Consider the following 21,116-nt stretch of genomic DNA (forward strand, 5'->3'; position numbering starts at 1 on the left):
GTGGCCATGTGTTATTACGGAGAAACATATATTTTTGGGGGGTATGGACCTTTTAAGAAGTGTATTGCTCTGGAAGATAATTTTTTCTAAAATGAAATCTGCTTCCAATAACTATGATGACCAAGATGCTAAGAAAAAAACAATAAAGCTAAACAAGTAATTGGTTACAAGAGGGATATGGGGTAGAAATTCAGTGACTTGAAGTGCCTACTCTTAAGATGCGAGCGACACGCGTTAAACTGGGACTTTGTAAGCATGAAGTGGCTGAAGGAGCTTTGAAGGGGCAACCATGTCAGAAGTAAGTGGTAGTTTCAAGAAATCTAACCTTTATACAGCCCTGGAAATAGTATGCAAAATATATGGTTAATTTCTGATAACAATCTGACTTGGCTTTTTGGGGAGTGTTAGTCCATTTGGTGCAGAAGGAAATTTGAGTTAGGAAGTTTAAAGTATAGGTAGCTATTTATCATTTTAATGTGTTGAACACAGCACAGATATAAGGATTTTTTTACTGAAATTATTAAGGAGCTATATGTTTGTGATGTTGCAATTGTGAATAGGTCTACAATTCAGTAAAGGTGGGTTTCACCAAACAGCTGTAAGGCATTTAACATGGCAACAGAACAGTAGCTTTTGTGAAGGATGGCTGAAACTAAATGTAAATTGTCAGGATATAATTATTATTGATGTTCTCAGGGTCTAAACATCATGACCAGTGGAAGAATGAAGTGGCTGTGTGGACACAGGTTATGTCACTACCAATGAGGAAACAATTATGGCCTTGGCATTGGTAGTTCCTAACAAAAGTACAATCATAAGCAAAAGTATTTTATGAGCAACGTATCTGCCAATTAGATACTTTTGTTAGATACAGTTGGTTAAATTTACCATGAGACACATTCAGCTTTTCATAGTTAAAAATCACACAACACTATAACCTGTTGTTGTGTGATTTTTAACTTTGTACACTCCAGTCCAACACCGGCATCTCCAAATCATGTCAGCTTTTCATATATTTCTAAAAATGCTAAATTATTCCAGGAATATATCTTGAACATTATAGACTGTATAAAAGATTGAAGATATTCAATTTGGAGATTCCTTGATTAGTATTCACATCTAAATTGCTGAATTGTGAATAAAGTGTCACATATGGACACATTACTGATGGATGACACCATTAAGACACAGGATTTTACTAAGGTTCAATTCCTGGAAAGAAATTTCATTTTGTATCCATTTTTTTATTTATATGCTCATAGAGTGTGAGCATTGTCAGCTGGGCCAGCATTTATTTTTTATCCCAAAATATCTTGAGTAGTGAAGGTGATGAGCCGTGTTTGTGAACTGTTTTGAAACATGAGGGGTAGATACACCCACAGAACAGGTAGGAAGTGAATTTCAGGATTTTGGCCTAGTTGTAGTGAAAGAACAGTGATATAGTTCCTGGTCATAATATTGTGTGGCTTGGAGGGCAATTCATAAGTGGTGGTGTTCCCATGCATCTGTTGCCCTTGTTCTTTCAGTGGTAAAGGTAGTGTGTTTAGAAGATGTGGTCAGAAGAGTTGTGCTGAGATGTTGCAGTGTATCTTGTATATACACATCTGCTTCCACCCTCCATTACTTTTAAAAGAAACCTGAGAAAGTAGTTGATTTTAACAGCCTTGACTGTAAAAATGGCACCTGTCACAGTATCACTAAAGGATGGAAGATTCACTGAGCGTTGTATTTCAAGATCATCCAGGTATTAGATACAGTCATCAGTACAATACAAGAATTACAGACAGAAAAATATTTTATATCAGATTTGCGTACCGCAGCAGATAACAAGTTTGGAGCCACAATAGAATACAATTGAACTCTGGGAGCAATTAACAGGTGTTCAAATTATCATTGTGCAATGAGCTGCCAAAATCAGAACAGCAGGGTTTTCAACGTAATATATAAAAACAGAATTTGGAGCCTGAAGATGATGATAATGATCAGCCTGAAGAAACTATACTCATCACAACAAGATGTAATCCAGTGATGTGTATTAGTTCTGGATTCAGTTAACTGTGTAGTATTAGATAGTGGTTGCATCTTAACTGTATATGAATAGATTGGCCAAAATTATGTCTGGATTTATTCAAATTGATGCAAGATGAGGTATATGAAAATTTGATTTATTTTAAATTTGGAAATGTCAACACAATGGGATCACCAAAAAGAATGCTGATATCATGCAAAATAGCTGAAAGAAGCCATTTTATTGATACTGATGTACTAGCTCGTGAGAGACCTTTTGTTAAGTATGCTTTCCATGAAAAAGACACAACTGAAACTGGAAATACATCATGATAAAGCAATTGTTTTTAGAAAGTCAGGTGATCAGCAGTGTACCCAATCAGAACATTATTGTTATGGACATATTAATGACATCAGTTGCTACAAGCCAGAGGGAAAATTACAATTGTCTTAAAGCTAAACTAATAATTTGCTTCTTACTTTAGCCTTAAAAACTAAAGATTTCAGAGGTGATTTAGGAGAAAAGACATCAAAGAAATTAGCAAAATATAAAATCTATAAAAAGCATGTCATGACTGATCCTGTGTAAGCCTACATTCTCTTGCATGTCTTCCATTGGCACATAACTTTAATAAGGCAGATGCCATTAAACTAAATTTACAAAACAAAGAGAAGCATTATTTCATTGCAACATCTATGAAGTGTACAATCAGCTTTAGCTGTTCTATATATGTATGAACAGAATCATGACTCTAGATAAATTTGTAAAGAAACAGACAAGGACCAGACTTGGAGTACTGGCTAGGTCTCTGACTGACAATGGAGGGGAAATCGTGAATGACAATTTAAGAGACATGAACATGCTGATCATAAAAGTCCATGGTGAAACTTCTTTCAGCAAACTGACTTTTTAAAAATTCATTTGTGGGGCTTGAGCATTGTTGGCTGGCCAGCATTGATAGCTCATTCCAAATTGCCCTTGAGAAAGCAGTGGTGAGCTGCCTTCTTGAATCGCTGCAGTCCACTTGCTGCGAGTTGGCCCACAATGCCGATAGAAAGGAAATTCCAGGATTCCAATGACTGTGATGAAACTGCAGTATATTTCCAAGTCAGGATAGTGAGTGGCTTGGAGAGGAACTTGCAGCTGGTAGTGTTCCCAAGTACCTGCTGCCCTTGTCCTTCCAGATGGAAGTGGTCATGGGTTTGGAAAGTGCTGTCTAAGGATCTTTGGTGAATTTCTGCAGTCCATCTTGCAGACAGTACACACTGCTGCTACTGAGTGGTGGAAGGTTTGAATGTTTGTAGATGTGATACCAATCAAGCGGCTTGCTTTGTCCTGGATTATGTCAAGCGTTTTGAGTGTTGTTGGAGTTGCACCCATCCAGGCAGGTGGGGAGTATTCCATCACACTCCTGACTTGTGCCTTGTAGGATAGACTTTGGGGTGTCAGAACGTTAGGATATTGCCAGAGTATCCCTAGTCTGTGACCTGCACTTGAAGCCACTGTGTGTACACAGTGAGTCCAGTTGAGTTTCTAATAAAGAGTAACCCCAAGGATTCAGTGATGGTAATACCATTGAATGGCAAGGGGTGGTAGTTAGAGTGTTTCTTATTGGTGATGGTCATTGTCTGGCATTTGTGTGGTGCGAATGTTACTTGCCACTTGTCAGCCTAAGCCTGGATATTGTCCAGATCTTGTTGCATTTGAGCAGACATTTTCAGTATATGAATCATCGCGAATGCTGCTGACGACTGTGCAATCATCGGCAAACATTCTCACTTCTGACCTAATGACAGAGGGAAGGTCATTGATGAAGCATCTGAAGATTGTTGGGCCTAGGACACTACCCTGAGGGACTTCTGCAGAGATGCCCTGGAGCTGAAATGACTGACCCTCCACAACCACAACCATCTTCCTTTGTGCCAGGGATGACTCTAACCAGCGAAGTGTTTGCGCCCGATACCCATTGATTCCAGTTTTGCCTGGACGTCTTGATGCCATACTCTGTCAAATGTGGCCTTGATGTCAAGGGCTATCACTTTCACCTCACATCTGGAATTCAGCTCTTTTGTCCATGTTTGAACCAAGGCTGTAATGAGATCAGGAACTGAGTGACCCGGGCGAAACCCAAACTGGGCGTCACTGAGCAGGTTGTTGCTGAGCAGGTGCTGCTTGATAGCACTGTTGATGACCCATTCCATCACTTTACTGATGATGGAGCAGTAATTGGCTGGGTTGGATTTTGTCCTGCTTTTTGTATACAGGACATACCTAGGCAATTTTCTACATTGTCGGGTCGATGACAGTGCTGTAACTGGAAGGGCTTGGCTCGGGGAGCAGCAAGTTCTGGAGAATACGTCTTCAGTACAATTGCCAGATTGTTACCAGGGCCATTGCCTTTGCAATATCCAGTGCCTCCAGCCTTCCTTGATATTACGTGGAGTGAATTGAATTGGCTGGAGACTGGTATCTGTGATGCTGGAGACCATTGGAAGAGCCAGAGATGGATCATCCACTCAGCACTTCTGACTGAAGGTCGTTGAGAATGTATTAGCCTAACCTTTTGGACTAATAGGCTGGACTCCTCCATCATTGAGGATGGGGATATTGTGGAGCCTCCTCCTCCTCCTCCTCCAGTGAGCGGTTTAATTGTCCACCACCATTCGAAACTGGATGTGGAAGGATTGCAGAGCTTAGATCTAGTTGCAGGATCACTTAGCTCTATCTATCACTTGCTGTTTATGCCATTTGGCACGCAAGTAGTCCTGTTGGTAGCTTCACCAGTTTGACCTCATTTTTAAGTATGCCTGATGCTGCTCCTGGCATGCCCTCCTGCACTCTCCATTGAACCAGGATTGATGCCCTGGCTTGATGGTATCAGCCACGAGGTTGAAGATTGTGCTGGAGTAAAATTCTGCTGCTGTTGATGGCTCACAGTGCCTCATGGATGCCCAGTTTTGAGCAGCTAGTTCGGTTCGAAGTCTGTCCCATTTAGCACAATCTGGAGGTGCCAGTGCCAGTGGACGGGGTAGACAAGTTTAAAAATCACACAACACCAGGTTATAGTCCAACATTTTTGGAAGCACTAGCTTGAGACGCTGCCTCTTCATCAGGTGGTTGTCATTTAGCACAGTGATAGTGCCATACAACACAATGGAGGTTATTCTCAATGTGAAGGCGAGACTTCATCTCCACAAGGGAGGTATGGTGGTCACTTTTACCTATACTGTCATGGACAGATGCTTCTGCAGCCAGCAGATTAGTAAGAATGAGGTCAATTATGTTTTTTTCCTCTTGTAGGTTCTTTCACCACCTACTGCAGACCCAGTCTCGTAGTTATATCCTTCAGGACCCGACCAGCTCAATCAGTAATGCTACTGCCAACCCATTCTTGGTGGTGGACATTGAAATCCTCCACCCAGAGTACATTTTGCACCCTTGCCACCCTCAGTGCTTCTTCTGAGTGTTGTTCAACATGGAGGAGTGTTGATTCATCAGCCAAAGGAGGACGTATGTAGTAACCAGTGGAGGTTTCTTTGCCCATGTTTAATCTGAAGCCATGAGGCTTCATGGGATCCAAAGTCAATGTCAAAGGCTCCCAAGGCAACTCCCTCCTGACTGTATACCGGTGGACAGGAAATATCCAGAGATGGTAATGGTGGTGTCTGGGGTGTTATCTGTATGATATGATTCCATAAGAATGGCAATGTCTTGACTAATCTGTGAGACAGCTCTCACAATTTCGACACTTGCCACCAGATGTTGCTAAGAAGGACTTTGTATGGTCGACAGGGCTGTTTGTGTTTTTGCCATTGTCTTTTTCATTTCCACGGTGATGCCAGGTGGTCCGCCAGTTTCATTTCTTTGTTGCATCAATTGATACAACTGATAGGCCATTTCAGAGAGCAGCTGAGAGTCGACCACATTGCTGTGGCTCTGGAGTCACATGTACACCAGATCAGGTAAGGATGGCAGATTTCTTTCCCTAAAGACATTAGTGAACCAGATGGGTTTTACCGACAATTGTCAATGGCATCATGGTTGCCAGTCAACTCTTAATTCCAGATTACTTTCATTATTATTGAATTCAAATTCCACCATCTGCCATGGCAAGATTTGAACCCAAGTCCCCAGAACATTATCCTGAGCTTTTGGATTAATATTGAGTGATAATAGCACTAGGTCACCTCCCCATCTGCAAAAGGAATCAAGTGGTGATCAATGGAATGATCCATGAAAATATTGGTCAATCAAAATGACCAGGTTAATTAAATGACCAGGGTGGGTCAGACAAAGAACTTGCTTCAAAATATAGGAAGATCCCTATTAATATATCTATGGGAGGAACCTTTACTTATTTCCTGTATTAGGTAATAGACTCCTGCCTGAAAGGGGACTGAAATTGCTTTCATTTCTTCCTCCAGATTTGACTGCCTTACATTGCAGGAGAGAAGTGAAGTTGAAGAAAATTACCAGAGTTAAGGCAATATAGAATGTGTCCAAGATAGATTTAATTCTGGCCCTTGGCGTGTTATGAAAGGGAGTGGTAAGAATCACAGGGAGTGGAAAGGTAATTGGTCATGATGATAAGACAGTGGTTAATCAAGATGATAATCAAAAAGAATTAAAGGTTAATTCTTCAGGGTTAATAAAGACCGATTATAAACTCTTAAAATCTGAGCAACTGATGGAAAGCAATGGAATGCCTCATATACCCATGTGTTTTGCAATCTTGAGGAACAGTGTACAATAAATCAGAGGTTGGATAGTGGTAGCTTGAGTGATCATTTCGCAGACGAAAAGGCTTTCACATCGAAAGGCCAATTTCCTCAAGTAATATTCATCCCAGAAGGATAAATGAATGAAGGGATACAACCATTTTAAGAAACGCGGGAACGTATAACAGGTTTAAATATTCGTTAAATGTTCAAAATAATGCAACAGTGAGGGCCATGGACTGGCAGAATGGAACATAAACATGTGTCTGAGAGTCTCTCTGGAGTTATAGGCGATAGTTTAAATAAAGAACATAGCAAATGAGAGCTAAAGAGCAGTCTTCAGAACTGTAATGTTTTGGTGGTTGCTATAAAATGGAAGACAAACTAATTGTTTCTGCAAATGCAAAGTGCTTTCCAGTTGTGTTTCATCGATCTCAGTGTTGGGAACCTGTTGTATAGTATATATTAATGATTTGAACTTGAATGTGGGAGGCATGATTGGAAAAATTGAAGATAACACAACGTTTGGACAGGTGGTGAATACTGAAAAGGATGGCTGACAAATGCAGAATCATATCGATGGTTTAGTTGAGTGGGTGGAAAAGTGGCAAAGGATTAAGTCCAAAGACAGGTGAACTTATGCATTTGGGGAAGCAATAAAAGCAAGGGAATACACAATAAATGGGAATATATAAAAAGGGATAGAGGTTGTGAGAAACCTTGGATAGTATGTTCACTAGTCTCTAAAGTTGGTATAACAGGGAGACAAGGTGAAAAAGAAAACATGGGATCCTTTCCTTCATTGGATGAGGTATTGAATACAAAAGCAGGGACATGATGCTGGAACTATGTAAGACATTGGTTAGGGCACAGCTAGAGTTCTGGTCACATGACAGGTGTTATGGACCAGGCCAAACCCCCTCAAAATGTTTTAAGGTAGACCAGACCTTAATTTTTTTAGGCAAATATAAAGTGGATATTCCAGGAGTGATGCAGCTGGTCAAACCACTCAGCTTTAAACAAAACAGAATATATTTAAACACTATGGATGAAACACAAACAAAAGATAACAGAGTTTATTTGATAACCCAACTGACTCTATCGCAAGTTAACAAAGGAGCTGGTCCAACCCCAGCAACATCCCATAAACACACCCCTTAGCAAAAGGCAAATTCAAACTCAGATTCTTACAGGCAGGAGAGATTTCAGAGAGAAATCAGGCAAGAAACATCTGTTGAAGCACAGAATCTCTATAGCTGCTTCTCTGTTACCAGCAGTTTTCTGACTTCCTGCTAAAACTAAATAAACTAGAAAAAAGGTGAACTGGAAGAACTGGTGACTCCTCTGCCATTATTGAAAGAGCCATTCCAGGCTTTTGTCACCTCTGCCTTTACAACCCCTCTTGAAAAAAAACAAGGACAACATAACCTTGTTCAAGGAACAGCATCATCACACAGGAAGGTTTTAATTGTTCCAGAAGAGAGTTCTTGTGGCACAATAGTAGTCTTCCTACCTTTGGGCCTGGAGTCTCATGCTCAATATCCGCTTAGAATCATAAAATCCCTACAGTGCAGAAAGATTCCATTCCATCTATCGAGTCTGTACTGACCTATGTTGCCTAAATAATTATTAAGTAATTTATGATCGAAAGTCAGACTTTGGAAATTTTTAAGTATTAATTTAGGTATTCAGCAGAATAGGACTGCAGTAACTTTGAATCAACACGCCAATATAGGGAGTATTGTTCCTACGTTGGATAATTGTGCTCGGTCATCCCAGAAAGATGATGTCATATCTAAAGAATAAACAGAATAGTTTCATAGCTGGATCAGTCATTTATTTGCTCAATCAAGGCTAAATATTAGTTTTGATGTTTTGGAGACAAGTACTATGATGAAACATGCCAGAATGGAGGATGTTCAAAGGCCACATCATCATTATTGATCATTAGTTTCTTAGATTACATTACATTAGATTAGATTACATTACAGTGTGGAAACAGGCCCTTTGGCCCAACAAGTCCACACCGACCCGCCGAAGCGAAACCCACCCATACATTTACCCCTTACCTAACACTACGGGCAATTTAGTATGGCCAATTCACCTGACCCTGCACATCTTTGGACTGTGGGAGGAAACCGGAGCACCCGGAGGAAACCCACGCAGACACGGGGAGAACGTGCAAACTCCACACAGTCAGTCGCCTGAGGCGGGAAATGAACCCGGGTCTCTGGCGCTGTGAGGCAGTAGTGCTAACCACTGTGCCACCGTGCAGCCCATGCATCTTCTTTTGCATCTGTATCTTGCTCCTACACCAATATCAGACTGAGTCGTAGCTCTTGGTCTATCTTAAACATTGGTGACAACAGTCCTAAAGTTTAAGTTTTTCATCTTGTACTCAAATAAAAAGCCTTGAATTTCTGTCTCATTTAGCTTAGTTCTTGAATATCTGAAAGAAGAAAGGCACAAGGGTGTGTAGAGGTGACTGAGATGTCAAAAGGGGGAAGTAAGCTGTGAGGAGGAGGATAAGATATGAGCATACGGTCATCTTCAATGCTTTTAGCACCATTGATGGCCAATGATTTAGTTATGGCTGCTTCAATAATGGCAAACACAGCCTTTAAAACATGCAACTATGCCTACGTGCCATTATTCAGGTGCTGCTATCTGTGGCTATGTGCCTGTGAGAGAGAAGGAAGTGCCCTTAGATGAGTATTGTCTTGGTGACATGTCTGTCATAGTAAAAAGTCAGCAATGCATACAAGTTGTCGAAATGTGACTGTGAAACTTACAGCATTGCTAGGTCAGAGACAGTGAGGTGGAGCTGTAATTATGAGCCATAAGTTATGACTGCAAGTGAAGTGTTGTGATGCACTGAACATACGTGAAGCCAGTGGTTCAAATGTAAAGTGTATGACATTTGAACATGCATTGCTCACCTTGACCAGTCCTTAGAGATTACGGAAGTACATCAAGTCCTTGACGTTGCACTATAGCAGTTATCTTCTTCTACTGCTTTTGCTGTGCCTACCCAGAGAGCCTCCTGGTGCCCTGTGTATATAGAACCTTTCTCATCCAGTCTACCTCCTGCTCCAGGATCTCTAATACATTGTTGAAAAACATTGGAGTCAGTTCTGTCATTGTGCCACTCTTATTTCTTTCTTAGCAGAAACTCTACCATATTGACTTTCAGCACCACCTCCAACCAAAATGCATCTTTCCTTTAAGAATGCAGTCAGGCTTGAATTCACAATAGCTTCTCATAATTTTGCACATCATTATCAGGTTTGTAGTCACTCAACAAGAAAGCTTATTACTTACTGCACACTGCAATCATACCATCTGCATCAAATGTAGTGGTCATGGGTTAATCACATTTGTGATCCCTGTTCTCATTTTCAGACATTAGCAATGTTTTTCAGCCTTTCGTATACACTTATTGACAGGTGTCAGATGTTCAGAAAGTCAGATTCGTAATCCAACAATAGTCAGACATATGATAAAGTATTTTGTGTCATTGTGATACTTATTCAAGGCTATCTACCTTCAGGTCAAATGCCACAATCAGTTTTGCTATTCATTCATAATCAAGTTGTCTGTCATCCAATTACATTTAGTACAGCAGTAGAGAGACACAGATGACAAGTAAGAGTTCTACATTTTGAGATAGTTTGTCATTTTGCCATAGAAATGGCATGTGGTATGGCTTTGACAGAAGTTAAAAGGAAAGGTAATTAATATCAGAAAAGCTTTGATATTGGTTTGCAAGTTTTATGTTAAATAATTTGTAAGCCAAGATTCATCTCTGTCTGATTGTATTGGGAGATCTCGCATTTGGTTGTGAGCATAGCGGCAAGAGAAGACCAAGATGCAGTCAGTGAGGTTTTTGCATATTATTGTGCAAAGACACTTTGAACTGAACAGACTGATTGATTGAAATTAATCATGAATGTTACCCAGTTATGCCTTCTTATGCATTCATAAACTAAAATAGCTCAAAGATTTATTTTTACTTCATTTTATTGGGTGTTTTCCTGGTTTGCCTTGGAAAAAATTGGAAAGACTCAAGTGAAAGACACAAATAGCGAGTTTATCACATGTCAGGGCAAGGATCTGTCTTACAGGAGCGAGTGATGCAACTGAACCAGAGGAAGCTATCTACAACACAACTAAATTTAGAAGAGAAAGCAAGATTTCCTCCATTTTTATTCATAATTTCCTGATTTCCAAAAGACAGATACCAGCTGTGATCAAAAGATCCATTGCTGTGCCAAAGTCATGGAACTCCCATCCTAACAGTCCTGTAAGTATAGAAATAACACATGGATTACAGCAGTTCAAGGCAGTAGCTCATAACCACCTTCTCAAGTGCAGACTAGGTGGATTAGCCATGCTAAATTGCCAGTAGTATCCAGAGACAAGCAGTTTGGTGAATTAGCCATGGAAATGCAGGGTTACGGGGGTGTTGATCTGGGTGAGGTGTTCTTCGAGGGGGGTTGATGTGGACTCAGTGGGCTGAATGGCCTGCTTCCACACTGTAGGGATTCTATGACTCAATGAATTTGGGATGGGCAGTAAATGTTGGCCTTGACAGAAACACTTCCAACCCATTAATGAATAATTTCACAAAGAAAGCAGAAATGTGTGAACATCCAGTTCCAAGGAATTGAAAGAAAAACTAAGTAAAAATATAAGAATGAAAGAATAGAAGTGTCACACTGCAAACGTATCCCCACCTCAGTACATAACCTGTGGTGGAAGCATACTGAAGAGTAGCTACACACAGAACTATGTTCTTGACATGCCGTACTATGTAGGTTGGTGAACCGAAATGAAGTCTGCTGATACAGACAGCTAGTCCACAATTTTAAATTTAGATACTAAGACATCAAGGTAATCTTGAATTTTGCTAGTACTTACTACCACTTCATTGTAATATCAATCTAGTGTCTCGATGCTTTTGCATATTTCTTCTTCAAATTAAGTTTTAAGACATTGTTTTATCCCTTGCTAAGACTGTACCAGTTGATTACTTAAATAATATAAAATTAACTTTTTCTAACTGCTAAAGAGTATTGATTTTCAAGGGTTCATGTCAACAATGAAGTGTAAAACACTTAAGGATGCCATTTGTAGTTACCAATCATAATATTTCACAGATATTACATTCAGGGCAGCCTGTCAAAACCACCATGGCAACCAAGGTATAGGAGAATAGACATGTTACATTCTATAAACACAAACGAACAGGTTAAAGAATTATCACTTACTGCTTTATAAGTTCGTTTCTGACCAGCATGTTTTCGGGATTTTTCTCCATTTACTCCCATCTCAACGTGCATGGAATAAATAATATCAAAAAAATCTTCAACCACTGCAACCCGCTTTAAAGACTGCTTCTCTGTAGCACTGACTCCATCCTGTGAACCCACGAAAGAAGTGTTGTTCAAGATTTGTATCACAGATGAATACGAGACTGAACAGCACAAAGTATAATCCATTAAAAAATTAGATCAAACAATTTTAATTAAATATTAACATCCAACAGAAGTCAGATTATCGGCAACTTAAAACAAGTGCAAAAATTAATTTGAATTCATTTTAAATGCCATTTTTCTTTAACACAACTTGATATCTCAATATACTCATCCACATAGAAAATGAAAAACTGGCATATTCTGTCCAAGAACAGCTCTTTGCCAAAAGAGAATTATAATTACAGTGTCACTAGCTACTCCAGCAGATGAAGTAAAGCAGGGAGTTCACCCAATGTCCTAATTAACAATAATAAATCCTATTGAAAAACAAGTCTTGTTCATCTCATCTGTTGGTTGTGGGCCTTGCTAAAATCTGGTTAGTACTTACAAGTAATAATAATTCAAAAATAATTCATTGCTGTAAAGAGCTAATATTTAATGAAGTTACATAAATGTAATTCCCCTTTCTATTCAACAATCTCAGCTCTTCCCCTTCAAACATTAAGGCAGAATACAAAAAAAGGCTTCTTTAGTGGAGTAATTGGAAGTAACACACTCAATTGGCAGAGCAGGCTTAGACAGAGAGATAGAGAGAGACAGAGAGAGATATAGAAAAGGTGGTTTCTTGTACTTCACCAGCAATTATCAATCAAGGCACAGATTCAAAGAGCAGGGAGGTTATGTTGGAGCTGTACAGAACTTCAGTTAGGCCACAGCTGGAGTACTGAGTATCACCAAACTACAGGAAGGATGTGATTGCATTGGAGGAGGTGCAGAGGAGATTTGCCAGGATGCTGCTTCGGATAGAGCATTTCAGCTTTGAAGAGAGGCTGAATAGGTTTGGCTTGCTCTTTTTGGAGCAGACAAGATTGAGTGTGGACCTGAAACAGGTTTTCATGATTATGAGGGGCATGAACAGAACTGATAGAAACCAGCTGCTCCCCTTAGTTGAAGGCTCAATGCATATTTCTAAAGTGAAAGGAGACTCTTTTTTTTAACCCAGAGGGTGGTGGGGGTCTGGAATGCGTTGCCTGGGAAGGTAGTTGAAGCAGCTAACCTTACATTTAAAATGTACTTGGATGAACACTTGAAGTGTCATGACGTTCAAGGCTATGGGCCTATTGTGGGAAAATGGGACTCGTGTAGCTATTAGTATATTTTTGGCAGTACAGACTGGATAGGCCAGACTCTGTACTGTACGATTGTGACATTTGCAGATTGCCTGTGCTCTCTTGGTGGAACTGTGGTTGATTCCTGAAAGACGGTTTCCTTGAACTCTCTTTGACCGAGAACTCTTTACCTGGGGATGTACCTGAGCCCTTCTTGGGGAGATCTGTTTGAAAGGATGTATCTTAAACAGATTAGACTTCAGATTTCCGCTATTTTAATTTTGACTAATTGCTGTTCCAGAAAGCAAGTCAATTACACTGGAATTCCCGGTGGAGATCCTTTCAGTCTCCTATTTGTCTCAGAAGTTTGAACGCTCACACCTTTAGAAGAATTTACTGAACTGTCTAAGGGTTAATTTAATTCTAAAGGTGTCCTTTTGTGTCTGATGCTGCAATAAGATGTTCACTTGTCTCTCTTTCTGGCTAGAGTGAATCAACAATTGACAGCCATGTGACTCCCAGGAACCACTGTTTTAGGCTCATGTATCCATTTAAAGAGAGATAAGTTATTTTTAATTATACAATGATACTTACACAACAATTACATATATTTCTATCAGTATCCTTAGATGCATCTGATAGGAACGTAAGCCATTCAGCGCTTTGAGCCTGTTCCACCATTCAATGATATCATTCCAGCTATCTCCTCTTTTGCTATGCTTTTGCCACCATTTTCTTACTCAGTAAATATTTGAAGTGCTCATTTCGTATCTTAGTTATGTCCATTGCCTCCATCTGTAAATCCTCATTTTGATCACTAAATGGCCCTACTTCTCATTTTTGCTATTAATAGGCTTATAGAACACTCCTTGATCCGCTTTCAATTTGGATGGTGGTCGTATTGAAAGTCTCCCTTTGTTTTGCTTTTTCACTTCTCCTCTAACTTCTATATTCAGTATGGTTCAGAATTGTACTATCACATGGCATACATCACACACACCCTTTTCCTGCTTCATTTCAGTCTCCATCTCTTTTGTCATCCAGGGAGATCTGGTCTTGTTTATCCTACTATTCCCCCTCGTGGGAATGTATCTTGTTTGTACCTGAATATTTTGTCCTTATGTTTGCTTATTCTTCTGTTACAGCTCTGCTTGTAGCTTATGATTCCAATTTACCCTGCACAGACCGGTGCTGAGCCACTGAAAATGATCCTTCTCCAATTAATCACTTTTATCTGAATTTCACTTTTCCTTTTCCAAAGCTAAAGCAACCTGATGATACAATAGTCACTGACCCCAAAATGCTATCCCAAAGAGTCTTGCTCCACATCACCCACTTCATCTCCAACACCTGTATCCAACAATATTTCCTTTTTGGACTACAAACACACTCTTCTGAAAACTTTTCCTGAACATATTTCTTAAACTGTTCTCCCTCTCTACCCTTTATATTATCTGATGATTAGCATAATGTGTTGCCAACACCTACCACCTACAATGTGCAGAAGGCAGCCATTGACATTCACATCACTGCAAAATATTCTGGTTATGCTGCTGTCCTTCCCACTTTCTGCTGGCCACTTATCTGCACACTGCTGCCCGGCTCACCACTTTGTTTAGGGAGTGAGGCAATGACTCTGGCATTGGTTGAAGCACTGAGAGTTCTTTCTGAGCATGCCTCTGGGCCAATTGTTTTTAATTACAGCAGCAATTCTTGCATGGATGCTACAGTGGTACTGTGCTGGAAGTTGAATGAAACCACAAACACCCAAGTCCATTCTGCCATGAAAGCAAAATACAGCAGATGCTGGAAATCTGAGTCAATCCCAGAAGTTCCGAAGAACAATTAACTGGACTTGAAACTTTTAACTGTTTCTCTCTCCTCGGATGCTGTCAGACCTGCCAAGTCAATTTTGGCATACTGATTTCATGAATCGATGCCCAGGACTTTGACTGCAAAGCTGATTCCACACAGATGCAATAATTCAATTGCCTAATGGCGATGCTGGCAATAAATGCAGCCAATAATTTGTTTTGATATACTGTATCTTTTCCACTTGTTGGTGGCCTATCGTACACCCAACAATATAAAAACTATTATTCTTATCTTTTGCCAAGCAAATTATAACAACCGCATCATTTAGAATTATTTACCTTCCTTTCAATTGTTGCAAAATAAGCATGCACTTATGCTTACAAGTGTGCATTTAGGTTTTCACATTATCTTGAAGCTTTTTATTGAAAGAACCCATCCATGCAATTACTAATGAATTTGTTTAATAGGGGTTGGCTCACACGTCCAGTGAACCATCCTTATAAATTCATATGGTCTCCTCTTATAAGGCCTTATACTTCCTCTGGGAATCAGGGTATTGTCCAGCAGAAAGTCATTGGCTTTCAAGATATATTCCAAACTAGGAGTTGAAATCGTAGCGCTAATCGTTTTCCAAATAATTCAGTAATGCACGTTCAAACGAAATTCATTAAAAAGGTAATCCAAGAGGTTATGTTAGAAAAAAAATCGAATAATCTTAACTTTTGTGAGTCATACTGTATAACAAACTAACCAATGACAAGGATGATCGAAGCTAGTTCAGGCTATTGTTTCAAGATCTTTGAGCAGCATCGTGTAATGTTAACTTAAACGGTATTGCTAATGTGAATACGTCGGCGTTGATGCGATGTTTAGGGTGGACGATAACCGAAGACCTTTTCGCTCAATGACCAATGAAACTTAACATGACCAAACTACACATAGTTGAACAATCCTGCTCGGTTTCCAAATGATGCAACACTTACTGCCGTCTAGGTTGAAAACGTTTGGGTAATCTTCTTGAGTTAGGGCAAGAGTTTTTCAGAATTGGGTCATGGTCCTCAGTACCGAAGGAGACTATTTGACCCCCTAAATATGCAAGTCTAAGCAAAAATTAAGATTTTGTAATATCTGGAACTTTTTTTAAATCAAAGACTCATCTAATTGCCGTTTATAACGTTTAAAGGATCAAACACAACATAGGTTAGTTGAGTCCGTTACGAGGTGGAAGAACCGCCAGCCGGATCCAAAACTGAATTGGGACTGAAGAAATTTAACGCATGTTGACGGATGTCTCAACTGTTCATCATAACATTTTAAATTTGGTGGTACCAATTGGAAATTGTTTAGATGTACTGAGGACATCCATTTCGCGGGATATTCACCTTCTGGTTTCAGAAGTAACCGTTTTAAGATTTGGTGAAGTAATTGAGAGTTGGATTTGCAAACAAATCTGAGCATAAATACCGGAAAATAAATAGTGTGATTAACGCGTCAGAGTTTTATTTATTTGGGACATAGTTTTCCACTCCCTTTCCCACCCCATGCTGGAAAAGCGACACTGAATGAAGCACTCAGCAGGGCGAACAAAGCAGGAGTGTATGTTATTATCCCCGAGGGTTCAAAATCTTGGTCATGATAAACAGATGGGAATGTAAGCTCGTTAACCTCGTGCGATTCACACCTGTGGCAATTAGCACCGACTCTGGAAAATATTTAATTTTATTTTTCTGTCACACCAACTTAAAATGATGCTTTGGCATCACCAGCCATTCATTTCAACACAAAATTGCTGCGCATCTACACGATTTCTATTTCATAAGAGCTTTTTACGGCAATTGTGGCCTGCTGACAACAACCCTGTTAGCAATCGCTGGAGTCAGCCTGCCCGCACAGCAATTACACACACTCTGCAATTCTGCTTCAATGTCGCATAAACTAAATCGCCTTTCCAGTTGGTGAGATTGCTGGGTGGGTATATATAATACGGAGCGTTAAAATCTTGAATTGCAGCCAAAAGGTGTCGAATTGCTCCAGGTTCACCATAAAATTATTAGTTTTAAAAGCTACATCGGCCGTTTGCATAGGAAGAGTAGAACGCCTTTCTCAAAAAGAAACACTCGTTTTTTTTAAGTATCAAAAACGAACATCCTTGCCGGTGTAAAATACATATATATTAAATCTGCTTGAACTTTTCTCTTTATTTTGTTTGCCTAGCAGCTGCGGGCCTTGCGTTGCCAAATCGGCTCCTATTGTCCACTGGGGAAACCAAAAAAACAGGTTGATTCTGCGCCGTAGGCCGGAGCCGAGCAGCGAGCAGGTAGTAACCGTCTCCATGGGAACGCGCGAGCAGCCGCGAGGTGAGGAGACACTGGAGCGAGGATCCGGGCGGCCGGGCGCGCCCCACCCCCTCTGCGTCCCGGGAAATGTCTGCGAGGCCGCGCGCGCTCCCACGCATGTTGGTTGTGGGGGGGGAAGAGGAGCTTGCGCTCGGGGGCGCGCGCTCAGGCGGGACCCACAGCCTTTCGCAGCACAGATGCATTTTACGCCAGATCTGTCGACACCCCGACCGGCCAGGCAACACCAGCAGCTTTCGGAGAGGGAGAGTGAGGGGGAGGGGAAAGAGATGGCACGCCATTCCAGGCCTTGTCGTCGAATTTTAAAACCTTAAAAACACACAGCAGGACAGCCACATGACTTAACGTTTGCTTTTTTTAAAAAAACCTCCCACATTTAAAATGACAAATTGTAGAGACAGCGACTGTAAAACTCATAAAAGAGGCTGTTGAGTAACTTGCTAATGCAATAAATATTCCATAAGGTAAAGTTGGTGACAGACAGGCCTACTAGATAACAATATGGTCGCCAATAACGCACGATGAACACAGTAAAATTGTTAACTTGGCTGCCTGATAAAGTCATGGGGTATTCTTAAAAACGTTATCAATAATGTATACTAAAACACAATTATATAGTGGTGTCTTCAGAGTTCACATCCATTCTTCCACCGAGAGCTGGACATCTTTAACTTCCTAGCTGAGTAAAATAGTAAATATTTATTTAGAATATTCTTGAACTTTGCATTTTTTTGCTAATAAGGTGGCAATCGAGTGAAGAGAATCCCCCCCAACCACCCTACGTGTGTATGCATTTTTATACCCAGGTGACTCTCTACTCGCTTGTCAAAGTCTCCACCTTTAAAATGTCTTGCCTCCAGCAGGGACATTCTCGTTGATGGTAAAAATTGCTTTCAGCATTTAATATATTTGAGTGAACATCAGCGCCTACCCCTATTCTTATTCTGGACGAAATTAAAAAGTATTGAATTTACTTGAGAAACAGGACTTATAATCAGACATAAGCAGGCAGGTAGGTGGCTACTCGTCAGATTTCTACCAGCATTCATCAACTGCTGGTACCTTCGCCCCATCGTGATGAAAGAAATGCCAGGTCGTGAGGTTCTGTTGCCTGGTGACAAAAGTGCATATCCCAGACCATGGGAGGAAATAAATGCAGAAATATCGATAAATTGTAACCTAACTCTCAACGATGCTGCTCGTTGAACAGTAGACATCAAAATGCACGGGTCGATGTAATTCCGGGACACAAATTGCTTGTACTTTTTTAATGGGAATGAATACAGTTTGCTTTCTGTGGAATGTATAAAATGGATACTGAACGGTGCAAAGCGCCCTCCCATTTTATTTGCAATTGCCTGTCCTGTTGATGGCACTTGTAATTCAGTCTCTTAGCCAGTCGGGTACTGTAGTTAATTAGCCCGCTAGCTGACGATATTTCTGCAGCTCTCATGTCTTTTAAAATACAGTAATCACGATGCCTAATTATCAGTCAGCAACCGCGGATTTAGTGACAAGAGCGGATCCAAAGAAGAACTGTCCAAAAAGAAGTCCCCAAAGCCCCAACATAATCCAGGTTGTCAGCAACGTTACGGAAAACAGAGCCCATCATAGACGTCCTCCTTGTAATCACACCCTTTCTGTTTCACCGGGATAATCGCGTGGGTGGATGAGGGGATTTGGATTGTGAACAAAAATGTTTCTGGACAACTATTATCACCATTATTCGTCTGATGCCAGTGGAAACAGTAGACCTGCGAGGGCTGTTTAAAATAAGTGGTTAAAAAGAGCTATTTAAATATTACTTATTAAAATTGCACTATAGTTTAGTAGTTTTCCTTTTTTTAAAAATTGCAATATCACCATTATTTTGTTAATAGGAACATAACACTAGATGTATTGGGGAAAACAGGTCTGTTTAGAAAATAATGGGAAAAAACTGGGGGGGGGGGCGTATACACACCCACACGCGCTGCATTTGGCTTCCTATCAAAAATTCTGTCCCGACACTATGTAATGATATCCGGGATGCATCAAGCACACTTGCCTCAAATTATGGTCTTAACATTCGACTCTGGGAATTAATGCTACTCTTAAAATATAGATTGTCAAGGTAAGTGGTCGAGATGTTCACTAAGGAAGCAATTGACCCCAAACGTCATTTTCCATGTAATTAAATAGAGAGATCGTTCTAAGCTGAGTGTACAAGCTGGACGTGCCAGCCTAACCAACATGACCGACTGATGTACCATACTAACGACCCCGCCATCAGGCAGCCAACTGTGGCACCCCTCTGCTTCTTGACGTGTAGACTTTTGGGGGGGGGGGGGGAAGCAAAAGAATAAACATCAACTTTAATACAAGTGAGCACTAACCGTTGTTTTGACTGGCACGTAAAGGACCAGTTTACCACCTCCAGCCTTCAGCTCCTCCGACGATCCCAGCTGGAACCCTTTCGATTTCACCCAGAATTTAAATTTGGCGTTATCAGCAGAGCTGGGTTCTACCCCACTCAGAAACTGGACGATGCGATCGTATTTCTTACGGGTGACCGTCTTGGTTTTGCCCGAGTCCCCGTAGGTCTTCAGACACCAGTCCTGAAACTGACGGTACAGGTCCCGATCGCTGCTGTCCCGTGCGGCCGCTTTGTTCTCCATAATAGCCCAGGAGCCTGGGACTCGAGTGTAGCTAATGTATGGACTTTACACCTGGATAGCCCGACGAAACAACAATGCACCGAAAAGGGTGGTAGCCGGCAAATCCGAATTAGCAGTGCCAATACACTAAATCGGTCTTTTTATGTATATAGTGTTTGAAAAAAACATACGGCAGAAAAAGACCGAGCAATGCACATAGATAAAACTGCCGGTTTGTAAAGAGACCAATGCGGCCGGAACCCGCTCTGGTATAGCAGTATTTTTTTGTTCCTGCCCCGTTGGTACCGTTAGCAGCAGTGCCGCCCTTGGCCGAATCTGTACCGCCTGCGGGACTCTGGCCGTGCAGAGTGGAGGCGAGCAGGATCACGCGCGGCTCTCTCTCTCTCTCTCTCTTCTCCCCTCCTTCTCTTCTCTTCTCTCCTCTCCTCCCTTCCTTCCTTCCTTCCTTCCTTCTCTCTCTCTCTCTGCCCCCTCCTCCTCCTCCCTCCAGCCCCCGAGCTGCCGGAGATAGAGCGCGAGCGCCGGGTTTCCCTGCTCCACCAGCTCCTTCCCTTTTGGTTTCGAGCCACGCGATTGGACAGCGGAACAAAAGTTTCTCTGGCGACGGCCAATCAATGATGTCACGTACAGCTGTCCCATTTAGGAATACAGTGCAACGCGCATGCCTCCTGCAACGGGAGAGCAGCGCGCATTCAACAGCTGATACAGGTGAATCCAGCAATCCAACAAAATACGCCAGGGTCCTGCTGGGGCTTACTACGCGAAGGGAAACAAACAAAAGAAAAAACAAATCAATGCTTAGATTATGACAAAATAGTTACATAATTATGTCACCCAAAAGCATGACAAATAGTGTCAGTCTACACTAAATTAGCCAACACACCCAAGTATACTGCAAAGGTACATGTTTTGGCATTAAATTGGAATGTATGTAAATAGATTTATAGTTTTATATCGGTCTCAAGTTTTAGACTTACC

At 41.0% G+C, this 21,116-nt stretch overlaps 1 protein-coding gene across 3 annotated transcripts in view; it reads right to left on the reverse strand.

Annotated features, from left to right (window-relative positions):
* Positions 1 to 20,585, reverse strand: part of LOC122549071 (nucleolar protein 4-like) — a 348,158-nt gene extending 327,573 nt beyond the window's left edge. For all 3 annotated transcript variants that reach the window (XM_043688281.1, XM_043688282.1, XM_043688280.1), the window contains exons 1-2: positions 19,857 to 20,585; positions 11,997 to 12,146 (exon numbers count right to left, since the gene is read on the reverse strand). In XM_043688281.1, the coding sequence (XP_043544216.1) occupies positions 11,997 to 12,146; positions 19,857 to 20,138 (432 nt within the window). In that variant the 5' untranslated portion in view covers positions 20,139 to 20,585. The remainder of the gene's footprint in view (positions 1 to 11,996; positions 12,147 to 19,856) is intronic.
* Between the last annotated feature and the right edge of the window lie 531 nt (positions 20,586 to 21,116).

Source organism: Chiloscyllium plagiosum, chromosome 4 (assembly GCF_004010195.1).
Source record: "Chiloscyllium plagiosum isolate BGI_BamShark_2017 chromosome 4, ASM401019v2, whole genome shotgun sequence".
Lineage (NCBI taxonomy): Eukaryota > Metazoa > Chordata > Chondrichthyes > Orectolobiformes > Hemiscylliidae > Chiloscyllium > Chiloscyllium plagiosum.